General features: G+C 31.3%; 2 protein-coding genes across 2 annotated transcripts; one reads left to right on the top strand and one right to left on the bottom strand.

Moving 5' to 3' along the window:
• Window positions 1–1571: 1571 nt before the first annotated feature.
• Window positions 1572–7119, top strand: LOC140981422 (uncharacterized). Its single transcript, XM_073447813.1, has 11 exons — window positions 1572–1902; window positions 2986–3150; window positions 3243–3361; window positions 3516–3590; window positions 3739–3832; window positions 3928–3987; window positions 4176–4241; window positions 4318–4416; window positions 5677–5721; window positions 6362–6464; window positions 6629–7119. The coding sequence occupies exons 1-11, from the start codon at window positions 1780–1782 to the stop codon at window positions 6715–6717; spliced, it is 1038 nt and encodes a 345-aa protein (XP_073303914.1). The 5' UTR covers window positions 1572–1779; the 3' UTR covers window positions 6718–7119.
• A 775-nt stretch (window positions 7120–7894) lies between these two features.
• LOC140981515 (BI1-like protein) lies at window positions 7895–10017 on the bottom strand. The gene is made up of 4 exons (XM_073447936.1): window positions 9598–10017; window positions 8675–8788; window positions 8334–8491; window positions 7895–8238 (listed from the first exon to the last, which is right to left on the bottom strand). The coding sequence occupies exons 1-4, from the start codon at window positions 9866–9868 to the stop codon at window positions 8032–8034; spliced, it is 750 nt and encodes a 249-aa protein (XP_073304037.1). The 5' UTR covers window positions 9869–10017; the 3' UTR covers window positions 7895–8031.
• Window positions 10018–16847: the final 6830 nt, after the last annotated feature.

A 16847-nucleotide genomic window follows, 5' to 3' on the forward strand; every position in this document is an offset into this window, starting at 1 on the left:
TCCACTGCTGCCCATAAATAGCAAGCATAGGTGCTAATGCTAACTAGAACAAAAATATATTAATATATTTATATATGTAATTAAATTAATAATTTACGTTAAAAGATAAGAGTATACATATTTATTATTTGACTAAAGATTAATTTATTTGAGAAACTTAAATATACAATGACACACACAATATTATAAACTATACAAGTATTTACAATTATTTTTGTAATTCATTAAAATAAATAAATAAATATCATAAATAAAAATAAAAATAATTATTTTAAAAGAAAGAAACTATCTTAAATTCGTCACAATATATTTTTGAAGAAAAAAATACTAACAACATTATAGTAATATGTTAGGATATTTAAATAAATGTTAGAAATCAAGTGTCTAATTAAAATGTTTGTTAACATATTTATGAAAAATTACGCAATGTAGAAAAAAAATAAATTTGCTTAAATTAGTTTGAGTAAGTCTCCCATGAGACGCTCTCACAGATCTATATATATTAATGAGACGAATTGACTCAGTCCCTATCTTGAGTAAAAATTAATAATTTTGATACAAAACAATAATTTTTCCATGAGTCGAGTCGGACAGAAGATTTGTCTCACAAATTGACTGATTAAACTGTCTCATAAGAGTTTTTTATGAATTAGTTTTAATAGTTTCTTATATGTAATAAAAGAAAAATATATAAAAGACATTGTATGTTTATATCAATATTTTAAAAAATCATTTGAGGACATATTAGGTATTTTAAAATAAATAAAGAAATATGAAATACATTTTTAAAAAATGCAGTGTAAATAACACTCCCTTAAATTTTTGCATTGATCATATTATTTCATTTAATTTCGGTTACAATTTTGAGTTTTGTGTTAATTTTTATATATTTAGTTTTTCATACTCTCTAAAATATTAAATAAACTATAAAAATTCTATATAATATTATAATTTTCAATTTTTTTCGTGAAGAATGTCATAGTGAATTTTTAATATATTGACTGTCCATACATCGATATTATTATTATTTAATTAAAACTTTAGTATAGATATTTTTAAAATGTTCAAAAGATAATTAAATTTTATAATCAAAATTTTCATCTAATGAATGATTTTTTCAAAAAAAATTTTTTATTTATTATTTAAAATTTTGATAGATAAATAATATACTATTTTTAAATAATTTTTTCTATTTTTTTATTAATAATAATTCTACTCAATCAGTATATTAAATGCAATGGCAAATAACTTAATTTGACGGCATAATTGTTATATTTTTTTAATATAATTATTAAATATTTTTATCATATCAATAATTTTAAGTAATTATTTAAATCTTCATACTTATTAATTTTAATATTCCGTGCATCGCAATTAATAGGAAATGTCTTTAATATGCCAAGAACATCATAAGAAAATGTAATTGTCCCATCTAAATATAGTTCTTAACTTTTTATATAATGAATCAAATAAGAAATAAATGAGAACTTTGATTAAATTAAAATAGTTAATAAATGAAAGCAATTCCAGCTGAAATTAAAAATGCGACTTTAGAGTTTAGACTGAATTCAGACAGCATTTCGCGCTATTATGCAGAACACGCGGAATCCGCACCACTGCAGCATTCAATCGAATCAATCAATCAAAAACCCAAATGCAACGAGTCCTTGTTCCCAAATCCCACAAAAATTACGGGAGAATTTAAACCGATCGATAGAATTTCAATCAAATCCCAGTTACCAATCATCGATAAAGTCTGCGATTTTAAGCTGAAGGCAAATGTCATTCTCATTTTTCAAGCAATCGAGGCCTAAAACCCCTCAGGAGTTGGCAAAGGCGATCAAGGATAGTTTAATGGCACTCGACTCCAAAACTGTAGCAGAGGTCAAAGCCCTGGAAAAGGTCAAATCTTTGTGTTGTTTTTCTGGATTGTGGTGGAATAATCGAACTGTTTGATTGTATAAAAAAAATGTGGTTTGTTTAGAGGGACTGTATAGCGTTGTGATGCGAAATTATTGATGTGAAATTCGTTTTCTTGATTGACAGAGGCAAAAGACCTGCCTTTGCAAATTAAATGTAGTTGAGTGTTGCATGCTCCCAGTAGTTTTGCATGAAGCGAATATGTTTTGGAAAAGTAATTGGAAATGTTAGAACTTCTATTGTTCTTTTTCCCTGTCGAAGGGGTTAGGACTGATAAAGATGGTGTCTCGGTGGTTTACTTGCTCAATAAACAGATATCTAAGTTTGAGCTTGACCAATAGTTAATAAGCACGTGATTCGTTGTTAGGGCTGGTTTTAATTCTCCTTCTATATTGGTGATAGATATTGATTTGACCACGGTTCCAAAACTGATGCCGGTTCTAGAACCAACGGTCCATTGGAGCTATGAACGGTTCAATTGGACATGACTTGATTAAACCTTTGTCGCGTACATTGTCAAACCAATCAAATTTACTTATTTAATACTGATATTATCAAGTTCTAATTTTCTACCGAAAAAATTAACAATAGGGCTTGAATTTAATTTATATGATTAACTTGTCTGGGTGAGGTCTAGATTGATGGAAGTTGTCTTTGATCTTCTTTGCATGATAAAGAAGTGATGCCAAACTGAAACTAAGGAAGGAAAATAGCTAATGAATGGAACATTAACAACATTTCATGCATATATCTTAGTTTGTTGCGTCAGACATTGTGACGAGGAATTGATTTATTGTTGGCTTTGAGTGGGTCTTAGCTTAGGAAAAGTGGTGCTGGAAATATTTTACTCGTGAGTAAATTATCAAATGGATGAATCTAGAATGCAGAAGTGAATGAAAATGGAAAACAATCAGTATATCATTTTATTTCTTTATATCCTATGCATATCTAGATCTGGGTATTTCGTATGGGATTCTATACGGAGTTTTGTTGTTTCCGTGGGTCTGCTGTTTGATGTACGGGATTAGTTGTTATCTTCGTGTTTCTATTTTCAATTTGCTCTAGGCTTTGGAGGAAGTTGAGAAGAACATGACGGCAATGAAAACTATGTTGTCAGGAGATGGAGAAATCGAACCAGTTACAGATCAAATTCTTCAACTCACACTTGAAATCTGTGATGAAGATGTTATTTCTCTTCTGTTTCACAAGTTACCAATTCTGGGATGGGAAGTAAGTAATTAAAGCAATAATGAACAACCTAATAAAAGGTTTTACATGTATTTTATATATTTTATGTTTCCACAAATTTTTTGACATCTCAGACCAGGAAAATTTTAGTCCACTGTTGGTCTATATTGCTTAAACAAAAGGTTGATTCCACATTTTGCTGTGTACAATACATGGAGAACCATTTAGAACTGCTCGACTTCCTCGTTGTTTGGTGAGATCCTCGATATTTAGAAAACAACTCTTCAACTTGTCTTTTAATAGCCCTTTTATGAGTATCTTGATTTCGTAGACGAAGTTTACGTAATCGTGTTATTCAATAATGATGTTTTGACTAATGAGACCTACCTATTTGGTTTGGATAACAGCTATGACAACAAGGAAATTGCTCTGAACTGTGGGAATATGCTGAGGGAATGTATCAAGTTCCCAACTCTTGCGAAGTAACATATGTGTACTTTTACTGTTTTCTTTACGTCCTAAAAGCTCCCAATTTAATGTTTCTCAAGAAGTGAAAAAAGCAAGTATGCAAGGCCTGTTTTATATTGCAGAGCTTTTCACAACAAAAAAAATCCATAAATCTTGTTTCAGATACATATTGGAGTCTCCCAGCTTTGAGTTGTTCTTCAAATTTGTTGAGCTACCCAATTTTGATGTTACATCTGATGCATTTTCTACCTTCAAGGTCACATCTTTCTAAATATTTTCCGGACATACTTCATCATTAAACTATTTTTATTCTATCATTTACAATATTGAATATATAGATAAATTTGCCAGGATCTGCTCACTAAACATGCATCTGCAGTTTCTGAATACCTGACTACTCACTACAACGAGGTTTTGTCGTCTCTTTCCTTATTTCTTTTGGAGTAATGTGCGAAGAATTTTGTTATTGAATTCCCTTCAAGGTTGTAAAAGTTTCATTTGTCCTATATTATGTTATACTTAAAATCATGCATTGCGTGCACTTGTATTTTTATACCTATTTTTGATGCATCTTAATATAATGAAATTTGTATCATCAGTTTTTTGAGCAATATGAAAAGCTATTGACATCGGCTAACTATGTGACAAGAAGGCAGTCTTTGAAGGTTAGTGCTTATATCAGCTCGCGTTTCTTCTTCTGGCTGTTATTTGCATTGACATCGTAATTGTAATGGACTTTAGCTTCTGTCCGATTTTCTTCTGGAATCTCCAAATTCTCAAATAATGAAGAGTTACATTGCTGAGGTTCACCACTTAAAAGTCATGATGACATTGTTGAAGGTACTTCATATCCTTTCTGATGCCAAATGGTTGTAGGATTTTGTAAAATTATATGGAAAATGATTAAGAATTATAGTTGTATAAAGAAACTATGCTATTTGCTCTGCGGAATATGGTTACCTGCCTTGCTACTTTTGGCATGGCTTTACCCTCAAGTACATCTGCCAGTAATATTACTCTCTTCGTCCCAAATATATAAGCTGCATTCTTTTTTTGGTTGTCCAAACTATATTGTCCAGTTTCTACATGTAGTACCATTTTTCTTGTCTTTTACTAACATATCTCTATTAATTAAGTCTTGGAAAGACGTGCAACCATTTCTTTAATGAGATAAATAAGGATAAAATAGCAAGTTAGTTTGTAAAACTTTGTTTTTCCTATGATTTTCTTAATCTGTGTAAAACAAAAAGTTTATATATTTGGGACGGAGAGAGAGAGTATTATAATTATTATTTGAAATATTTCTGGATAGTGAGCAGACATAAATCATCAGATACCTCTGACCATCAAGGGATATTTCAAGCGTTCTGGCAGTTAACTTTGAATTGTTACAATTAACTTAAGTTGTTTAGCCGTAAATAGGGGTGCTAATTGAGTAGGGTGAGTATTACCCCTTTTGTTGAATTCAAACTTGAGCTCAATTTTTTTAGTCGGCTCGTGGTTCTAAAATAAAACTATTTTAAAATCGAGTTTGGCTTGCCTTAGAGTTTGATTTCAAGTTCGATTCTTTTGATTCAAACTTAATTATCGAATTTTTGTAAACACAATTTCCATGCGCAGCTTGAATATTTGAGCTCAACTGATTTTAAATGTATTTATAAGCTATTAATAAATATGTCCAAGCCAACGAGCTCTCGAAGAAAATAATATCGACTCAAATTTGATATAGAATTCAATAATTGCGAACACAGATCAAATAATATTTGATCCAGTTCAAAAAGGTCACAAGTTGAACTTGATTCATTTTTACCCCTGGGCCCTGGTTACATATAATCTAGAAAGGAAAAAAATATATTTGAAGGGTGTGTTTGTTCAGCTTCTAGTTCTTCACAATCATTTACAACCTTACAAAGTCTATAGAGTATATGGTCCTCCTATTAAAAATTCTAGGTATGATACTTGAAAATTCCTTACCAATTTATAACACCCCAAGCTAGTGAATATTAAAATCGTTTTTTGATTACGTGCCCTAAGCTTAGAGATAGATGTTATTTGGAAAAGAGCCATTATCTAATATTCTTCGACTGAATTTCTGTACAGGATTCAAGCAAAAACATCCAAATATCTGCCTTTCATATTTTCAAGGTAATAAGCACATTATATTTTCTCACTCCAATTTTCTCAAGTACTTAGTTTTCTTTTCAAATTCTGGCTTTGGGATCCCTTAAATTTAAAGCATCTGGGTTGAAACTTGTTAAGATTGAGATTTAGACCTAATTCAACATAAAAACTAACTCAAGGTGGGATGATTGCCCAAATATTTGTATACAATTCTCAAGGACTTGATTCAATTGATGTTGGACATCTAACACACCCTCACACAGAGGAATGAACATTTGGAGCGTGGAGTTTACGATACATTATCAGATGACCCATAGTCCAACATATAACGGTGGGCTTGAGCTCTAATACAATGTGAAGATTGAGACTTAGACCTAACTCAATCCCAAAAACTAGCTAAAAGGAGAGAGTTGTCCAAGTCCATACTCAATCCAACCAATGTGGGAAATCTAACAAAACTCAAATTCGTTCAGCGGACTTAAATGAGTTTAAAACTTGGTGCTCTGACAATATTCATCGGTCTTGGTCGAGATTCTTAGAAAAAGATATTTCAATGAGAGTCTTTTCCGGTTTTTGTACCCAACCTGGAAAAACCTCTGTACATATACAATAATCTCATTTGGTTCAGTGAAATTTTTTATTAATCTTCTTATTCCATCTACAGGTTTTTGTAGCTAACCCAAACAAACCACGTGATGTTAAAGTTATCCTTGCGAAGAACCATGAAAGGCTGCTAGAGCTGCTCCACAATCTCTCTGTTGGCAAAGGTACACACAAATCAGTCAAAAGTTTGAACTTGTTGAATAACTGCCACAAATCAAGACTATGTACAGAGACTTAAGTCAGATTCTGTTGTAAACAGATAAATCACCTCCATGTTAACAATCATCTCTACATCATTTGCCTGCTAAATGTGTTGGTGTTATTGCAGGTGCCGAAGATGACCAATTTGAAGAGGAAAAGGAGCTAATAATTAAGGAAATAGAGAGAGTGTCTCGGCTTGCAAAACTTGAATCTTAGGTGCACTTACACCACTATGTAACTACGTTGATCATCCTACCGTGATACCAGTATTTTTTTTAATCTTTCCAGACCTTTATGTATCCATGCTAAGCCTCGCCTATTTCTAAATTGAAGTGAATGATCGAGCACTAGAGAACTTACAAACAACTTGGTCGAGATAATGATAACCCATCGTGTGAGAACTCGAGTTATATAAACTGTTCTGCAACCGGCCAAGAAGCCATCTTTTTATAGCATAGTCTTACTTTTGTAGCTTCTTTTCTGATTGAAAATTTGGAATAAGGCTGTGTACCCTGTAAATAAATATGTTGTGCTGTGATCTCTACAAGTTGGATTACCGGTAACTAACTCTTTTTCTTGATACTGCGTCCACCTAATATAGGTCTTGAATTTTTCCCATGTGTTTTGTGATTTACTTTGATACGTGAAGTGGGTGAGAGAGTGCCTAATTTTGTTAATAGGTATTTATGAAATCAATGTTTTTTTTTAAGTTTTTTTATTTTTTATTATAGCTTCAATTACCCCCAACGTTAGTGTTTTACAGTTTCAATTTCTGCTTAAAGATGATGGTCAATATTAGCTGTTGTTGACTTGCTTCTAGATTTATCATTACGCATCATTTGGTTCTTATATGAAATTATAAATAATGTATAATATGGAGATATCAAATTATATAGATAACAACAGGATATGTAACTCGAGTCAAAAGTTGAATTAAATAAAAATGTTGAAATAATCAATGTTTTAGTTTTGACATCAAACAGTGCTTAAGTATTGACTTTCCTATTTTTTTTGGTCATTATAAATGCGTGTTAGACAGGTTGAACCTTTTGCATATAGTCAAGGCCAACAAAATAGCAACTTAGGTAACAACTCCAACAAGTATAATGTACACGGTTCAATAAAGGTACCACTTGGTTTTTTTACATTAGATAATATATGATTTATATCATGTGGATACTAATTAATTCGAATATATGAATAATATAATTATCTTTAATTCAAATAATTGTAGAAACCCTTGAAAAAAACATGGATAATGAGTCTGCACCAAACTGTGCCAACATGTATTAATAAATGAACCTTCTAACAAGAAGGTTTCCAGGAAGTAAAGTTTAATTTGTGCAATTCATTACAATTATTTGATTCGGTTATAGCTAGCACTCTGCTAGAGTAGCATAACAATCAACAAGCAAAGGGAGATATACAACTTCCATGGAAATCTCTCACACAAGTCGGGTACATTAACAAAACATAATTGATTTACAAACAAAGCACTAGCACGAAATAATGTGTTGTAGGCTTGTAGCCTCAGTTGTCTCCCTGCCTTAGCATCCGCAGAATGGTAAGGAACAAGTTGAGGACGTCCAGATAAAGGGTGACAGATGCCCAGATATATTCATCATATGTGAAGCGTTTGATCAAATTGTCAGTATCGTAAACTATATATCCTGAGAAAATTATGGCACCCATTGCACTGTAGATGGCAACGGAGGTTGATCCAAATGGGAAGAACATCTGCGTCTCAAATGCAAGATATTGTTCATCAGATAATGAGATGCAACAAATTAACCAACATAAGAAATGGCTAAGGGAGGGGGGGAGAGACCGACCTGAATGAAACCAGTCAAAACCAAGACGAAAAGGCTAGTAAACAAGATTGGTCCCATAAAGCTGAAGTCCTTGCCCTTCTTTGAAGCCCAGAAAGTGTATCCAGTCAGAGCTGAAACTACTGCTGATGTCAAGATTAAGGCTTCAAGCACTATTCTTCCTGTGAATTGAAATAGAGATTGATGCATTGTAAGATGCAATATAAACAAATATCCTCCATAGCAAGATTAAGGATAGAAACACAGCTCTTTGATTGTAATAGAGTTAGATACAAGGTGATATAGCAAGATAAGCAAACATCCAGCAAAGTTTGACTTGAAACTTATATTCAATAACTACTAACCTTCGGTATTGGCACAGCTAACACCAACTGTGATACTCAAGGAAGCAGTGAAAAGTCCGAGGAAAATGAAGTTCAATGGGTGCTTTTGTTGATACACGAACAAGGGCCACAACACTATCCAAGATTTGAATTAATTACAATAAATATAATAACGCAAAGAAAACACAGGTTAAAGCCATGCTTCCTGTATGCAAGGAACTAGTAAAACTGAGTTGTCAGGATCTGGAAAACCGATAATTTCATTTCTCATTCCTCTCGTTGCATTGATTAATCATCCATCCTTCATTTTTATTCATTGAAAAATTAATCAAAACCTTAAAAACAAGAAACAGAACACGATCATGTCTGTCTGTAGTTTAAAAAACACCCATTACAGATCTTCGAAGCGCATGGACCTCAAAACAACAAAACTGCATCATATGTTTAATCAATATACCAATACCATATTTTTTGTTCCAATGATATGCCAGTATGTCCTGAAGTTTTTTTTTAAATAACCAAGTCAATATCCTATGTTCTGAAATACAGATAACACATAGCATGAAACCCGGGGTGCAATACACAATCCATTCATTCTAAATGCTTAACACAAACTTATGTGTCTACGTTTGTGTATGTACCATCATAAAGAGAAGCTACCAAAAATATTCAGAGAAAAAAATTGACTCGGCAATTAGCTGCTCATATACTGCAGGGGTGGAGGGAAGATCGAGGAGTGTAACAAAGATAGGGATCAATTAATCTGGTCACAAATGAAAGATCGGAAAACAGGGCTAAAAGCCTTGAAATTGACCCAAAAGAGTCTGCATCAACCAACCCCTTGCAAGGAGTACAATACATACATAGAAGAAAATAAAGTAGAAATCTACAAGCGAAATCATAATCGAAGGGTAATACGAAGGTGTTGTCGAAAAAATGCTTACAGACGAAGGGGGTGAAGAGGAGAAAAAGCAACAAGGCGGAATTTCCACGAAGAAGATCATTAATTGGCGAGTATAAAACAGTGACGGCGGATACGGCAGTGGTGAGGACGATCTGCGCGGCCAAGATACCGTAGACTTTGCGTATGAATCCCCATCGCAGCTGATTCTCGCCATACCCGATGCCAGGATACAGCATCTCGCCGGATTCCAGGTCGACGCCGCCGCCCTTCATTCCGCTGTCGCCGCTGCTCACGCCTGCGTAGCCGTACATCTTGCCAATCGTTCTTCGAACGTTTCAGTTTCGCCCCTTTCAATCTTTCTAAAGCCTCCGACTATCAATTATCCTCGACGGTTTCTCTATATATTAATTTATCCATAACCATTTCTTCCCATTGACTTCACCACAATTTCCTGCCAACCAGTTTTCCAACTTCTCGTGGTAAATTCGGTGGATTGTATTTGTCAATTTATATCTTTCAATTTTTCTAAATTTTAGTTTTTTGTTTTGCGCCAAAAAATTTAAATTGAAAAAAAAAGTCAAGCATAATGAAATATAATTGAAATTTAATAATATAGATGATCAAAATCGCAAAGAAACAAATATATTGAGGTAGTTAACAAGATAACATTGGTCTAACATTTTAAAAAAAAAAAATGAGATTCTCGTGTGTATTTAGAAACAATCAAATAAACTTGAAAATGATCATTTAAAAAAAAAATTTGAAGTTCGACCAAAGTTATTTTCCCAAATATCTTCGAATATACATGATTAAAATTGCAGTTGTCCTAATTTATTAATTCTATCTTTTTATATCTAGAATAAATTAATATGATTTATATAAAATAAACGAGTATTATATGATTGAATTAATTTTTCAAGTATTATATTACTTGTCTAGTTAGATTAAAAACGTATCATCAAATCAACAAAGTTTGAGTCAAAAGTTAATTACTTTTAGATCATGTTGATTTTATTTGGAAAAAAAAAACAATAATTTCGATATTTTTTTTTATTTTTTTGGTGATAAAATAATGAAATGAAAGTTTTTAAGATAAAATTGTTTAATATGCTTTTCGAGTATTTCTTGAACCTATAAATAGGTCGCTCATATAAATTTTTGAATATATTAAATTTACTTTTTTAGCATCATTCTTTAATTAGTTTTTTTTTTTTTTTTTTTTTTTTTTTTCATTTTATAACACATTATCAGTACTATCTCACTATATATATTTTTTATATTAAAAATATTATTTCCCCGCCATCACCAAATTCAAGTTTCTTGTATCTAATTCGAGGTATATTTAATTCAAATTTCTTGTATCTAATTCGATGTATATTTATTTTGTTTAATTATATGCACTACTTTTCTTAATCTTTGGAATAGAAACAGAATATTCATCATTTTCCGAACATTTCAATTTCTCATTCAAACGTGGCATATGCATATCAATATATTATAATTGAAGTATGCATGATGATCGAGATTTCACACATGCACGTCATCCATGTTTAACTCTCCAATGTTTTAATTTTGATTATGGAATGTTTTCTTATTATTTGATGAATGCAATGTGACATGAAATACTGTAATTATGTTTAAATTTTTATTGATAATATTACATGATTGTTAACATAGATTGTTTTATATAGCTGATCATATCATATATCTCAAATTTTGACATTGTTGCTCTTGATATATCTGACAACAATTATATCTCTTGGATACTAGATGGTGAAATACATCTAGATGTTATGGACATTGGAAATACCAAAAAGAAAATTCTTGAATCACCGCATAAGAGCAAAAGCGTGCGAAGGATACGATATTCATTCGTCACTATATTCAATGATGGTTTGAAAAATGAATATTTGACGACAAAATATCCGGTTGATCTTTGACAAAATTTGAAAGAAAGATATATAGCCATCAAAATACTGTGATTCTCCCAAAAGCATGTTACGAATGGGCGCAGTTGCGCTTACAAGACTTTAAATCTGTAAGTGAATATAATTCATCATTATTTCGCATCAGTTCACATTTGAAATTGTGTGGAGAAAAAATAATCGATGATGGTTTGTTGGAAAAAAAAAAACATACTTCACTTTTCACGTCTCTAATGTGCTCATGTCGCAGCATTATAGATAGAGATATTTTAAAAAATATTTTGAATTGATTTCATGTTTGCTTGTGGCCGAGCAAAATAATGAATTATTGATGAAAAATCATGAAATTCGTCCCACTGGTGCCAAGCTTTTCCCTGAAGTGATATGATAATGCATTATGAAAAGGGGAAACAAAATAAGACCGGATATGATCATGGTCGTGAACGTGGCCGTGAGAACTGTCAAGAAAACCTCGTGACTATAATAGTGGCTATAATCAAAGCAATCAAAATAATACAAGCTCCAAAAGTGGGGTAATGATCAAGAGAAGAAAGCTGAAAATGGTAAAATTAATAAGTCAAGAAAATCAAAAAATTAGTGCTATAGATGTGGAATAAAAGGACATTGGTATCATACTCGTCGTACGTCAAAACACCTTGTTGAACTCTATCAAGCATCACAAGAAAATAAAAGGATGTTGAGACTAATTTTATTTATTAAGGTGAAGATTTAAGTTAAGTCCCATCTTTTTCAGCATATTTTGATATTTTTTTGATTTTTTTTTAAAATCTGGAAGAGAGAATCGGTAATTTGATTGAAGATGAAAGCTTGCAAAATTATTGAATATTTTGTTTATCTTCTATTTGATAGTTTTGATTTATTTTGGTATCATATTTATTACTCATTTAGACTATTACTTTATGATTTGACTTTATTTTCATGTTGTTTTAATTGAGTTTACCTTTAATTATTATATGATGAATAAAATTTACTTATTTTTATTATGAATAAAATGATTTATTCTTATTGATTTTATTATTATGAATAGAATATGGATTTTGGACATGCAATCAATGATGAAGAAATATGTCTTGTTGACAACGCGACAACACATTCCATATTTAAAAGAAATAAATATTTCTCATATTTGCAAATACGAAAAAGTAACGTCAACACAATTTTTGGTAATACAAGCATTATTGAAGGCTCTAGAAGAACACATATTATATTACATGGAAGGATAATTTTTATAATAAATAATGTGTTATTCTCTATTAAGTCTCAACGAAATTTATTAAGTTTTCAAGATATCCGTCGAAATGAATATCATATTGAGACTGTTAGCAAAAAATATAAAAGATATCTTTTTATTACAAAAGAAATGTCGGAAAAAAATATATTATTGAAAAATTATAGACATTTACTTACGGCTTATACTATAGAAAAATAAATGTAGTGGAGACGAATGCAACGGTTGATCATAAATTCATTGATATTAATATTTTTAAGACTTAGCATAACCGATTGGGGCATCCCGACTTTAAAATTATGCGAAAAATTATTGAGAATTCACATGAGCATCAACTAAAGAACAAGAAGATTCTTAATTTTAAAGAATTCTCATGTACAACTTGTTCTCAGGGAAAAATAATTATAAGACCTTCACCAGCTAAAGTTGCTATTGAATCGTCTACATTTCTAGCGAGAATACAAGGTGATATTTGTGGACCCATTCACTCATCATGCAAACTATTTAAATATTTTATGGTTTCGATTGATGTATCTACAAGATGATCATATGTATGTTTACTATTAACTCGCAACATGGCATTTGCAAGATTATTGACTCAAATAATTCGACTAAGAGCACAATTTCCAGAGTATCCCATTAAGAGGATTCGTCTTGATAATGCTGGTGAATTTACATCTCAAACTTTTAATGATTATTGTATGTCAATTGGGATAATTGTTGAACATTTTGTTGTTCATGTTCATACACAAAATGGTTTAACGGAGTCATTGATTAAGCGTCTTCAATTAATAGCTACCTCATTAACTATGAGAACAAAACTCCTCATCTCTTTTTAGGGCATGCTATTTTTCATACAACAATACTTATATGCATGAGACCAACTAGTTACAATGAATTCTACCCTTACAATTAGCTTTTGGTGAAGAACCTAATATTTCTCATATAAAAATTTTTTGAAGTGCGGTGTATGTTCCAATTAGTCTAGCACAACACATTAAAATGGGTCCACAAAGAAGATTGAGAATATATATTGGATATGACTCTCCTTCGATTATTAAATATTTAGAACCAATAATTTGATCATCAAACAAATGAATGTGAATTTGAAGTTCAAAGAATAGCCCATTTGCAAAATATTGCAAATAAATTACCTGATGCATTTAATGATGTGAAAAGGGTAACTAAGTCATACATACCTATTGTTAATGCTCTAGCACATATTGATGTTCCCAATAAACCATCAAACATTGAGTCAACTGCTCGACTCAAGCGTGGTAGACCAATAGTGTCCAAGGACAAAAATTTACGGAAAATAAAAGGAGCAAATAATACAGATATTGAGATATCCGATTATTTGATTGATGACTTTGAAAAAGTTGATGATCAAACCCCATACGAAGTTCAAGTACTTGACAATGAAGAGATCTCTATAAATTATGTCAAAACAAGGAAAATATTAAATTGAACAGAAATTATTGTTGACGTTAAGTTTGCCTATAATGTGGCATTTGATGTTATTAATGAAAATGATTATATAGATCCTAAATCTATTGATGAATGTTGTAATAGAAATGATTGGCTAATTTGGAAAAGTGCAGTACAAGAAGAGTTAAACTCGTTAGCCAAACGTGAGGTTTTGGGACCTGTGGTCCAAACACCAAAAATAATTATTTTCTTTGGTTACAAATGGGTTTTTGTACGAAAACGAAATGAGAAAAATGAAGTAACTCAATATAAAGCTTGATTGATAGCACAATGCTTTTCTCAAAGACTCGTTATTGATTACGAACGGACATACTCTACAGTGATAGATGCAATTATGTTCTGATACCTTATTTGCATGGCTATACAAGAAAGACTTGAAACGCGTCTTATAGATGTTGTTACTGCATACTTGTACGGAAAACTTGATAATAATATTTACATGAAAATCCCTAAAAGATTTAAGATGCCAGAAGCATTTGATTCAAACTGTAAAAATGTTTATTCCATTAAACTGCAAAGATCTTTGTATGGATTTAAGCAATCTGGGTGCATGTGGTATAAGCGACTTAACAACTATTTATTGTAAGAATGCTACAAAAATGATCTAATAAGTGCATGCGTTTTTATTCAAAGGAATGAATCAGAATTTGTCATTATTAATATATATGTTGATGATTTGAATATTATTGGAAGTCTCGAAGAACTCAGAAAGACAGTTGATGTCATAAAAAAGAATTTGAGATGAAAGATTTAGGTAAAACAAAATTTTATCTTGTCTTGCAAATTGAACACCTTGAAGATGGAATTTTTGTCAATCAATCAACTTATACATTAAAGGTATTAAAACATTTTTATACAGATAAAGCTCGTCCATTAAGTCCGCCCATGGTTGTTCGATCCTTTGACGTGGCAAAGGATATTTTTCGACCTCTTGAGGAGCAAGAACTGATCGATCCAGAAGCACCATAACTTAGTGTAATTGGTGCATTAATGTACCGCGCTAATAGCAAGACACCGAACATAACAGTCACTGTAAATTTATTAGCAAGATATAGTTTTTCTCCCACGCGAAAGCATTAGAATGAAGATAAACATAAATTTATATATCTTCAAGATACCTATGATCAATGGCGGATCCACCATAAGACCAAAAGAGGGCACGGCCCCCCAAAATTTTTTTAATATTTTTTTTGTATATATATAAATTTTTAAAAAATAAATACATAACTAAACGGCCTCCCTAAATAATTGAAAAAACTTATATCATAGTGGTAGATATGACTTTAAGGATTTGTTATACTTGAGTTCAAATCCTATCATTCCCATTTTTCCCCCTTCAATATTTTTTTCTCTTCTCCCATTTTTATCAAAAGTTTCCTTTAAAATAATATAAAATAAAAATGACAAATAAATAATAAATAATAAATAATAAATAAATAGAAAGGATAAAGTGGGCTTGATTCTTGGTCAATTACAGTACATCGTGAAACCTTTCTCTTCCAAAACATATATTAAGTGAAAAAGGCAAGGGAAAATCAGGTGAGTACATTCCTTTAAATTTTAATCACAACATTTATTAAATTATTTTTAGTCGTTTCTGGCATGTTTTTATTAGAAATATTTGGTTGGTGCTATCTGAAATCTTGAATTGAAATATGTTTCATGTCACATTTTTTGGAAGAAATATTGAATTTTCTACAGCTTGTTTGTTTTATCTAGTGAAATGAATAAAGATGTTTATTGTCCTATCTCGGAGGCTTGAACTAATTGTATTATCAAATCACTTTTAGTTCGCAGACGAGCCTTATTATGCAATTTGCTTCTGATTTTACTTATTACATAGCATGATGAATGTTTTTATTTCTTTTTATTTATGTAATGGAGGGAATTTTTTTATTCTGATTTTCTTGATTTGAACCTTATTTGCTTAGTGATGTACGTTCAAGGTTTGTGTTTTTCCAAATTTGTTTGTTTTTTTGACTATATGTAGTATTTATTTGCAATTTATTATATGTAAAACGTTCATAAGATTAAGAAGACTTAGTGTAAGTTAAAGGAGTGCAAAAAGCATACCTTGCACAACCATCACATATTTTATTTTAGAATTTAACAATTTGAATGTTGTATTGATTAAAATGACTAGATTTTATTTATTTGTGTCATATGTAAAGTTTATTCGTAAAAAAAGAAATCTATCAACAAGGTGCATTTTTTTTGGGAGCTCATCATTTAAGAACTCAAAAGTTGAGCGTGCTTGACTTGAGCCAATTGTGAGATGAGTAACCCCAAGAAGTTTCTCAAGGACTGTGTGAGTGAGAATATAAACACTTCGGAACGACCTGTGTTGATTAGTATATGAGGTACTTAGATATTAACGATCACGTTCTATCCCGATCTTGGGCTCCCTACCACACTCTAAGAAACTATGGGTTTATCATAGAAGTCATGTGTTTGGGTGTTAGAGAAGACGATAAACCACTTTCAGGTCATGATAATATCATTAGTAATAACACATAAGAAAGCTCGCGAGGGAGAAGACCCCAGAGGGTTTTCAATTGGTACTCACGCTCTAAAAATCTATGTATTTATCATGAAGATTCTAGGTTCTAAGAGTCGTGGAAGGTATTC

The sequence above is a fragment of the Primulina huaijiensis genome, chromosome 7, assembly GCF_012295235.1.
Source record: "Primulina huaijiensis isolate GDHJ02 chromosome 7, ASM1229523v2, whole genome shotgun sequence".
Classification (NCBI taxonomy): domain Eukaryota; kingdom Viridiplantae; phylum Streptophyta; class Magnoliopsida; order Lamiales; family Gesneriaceae; genus Primulina; species Primulina huaijiensis.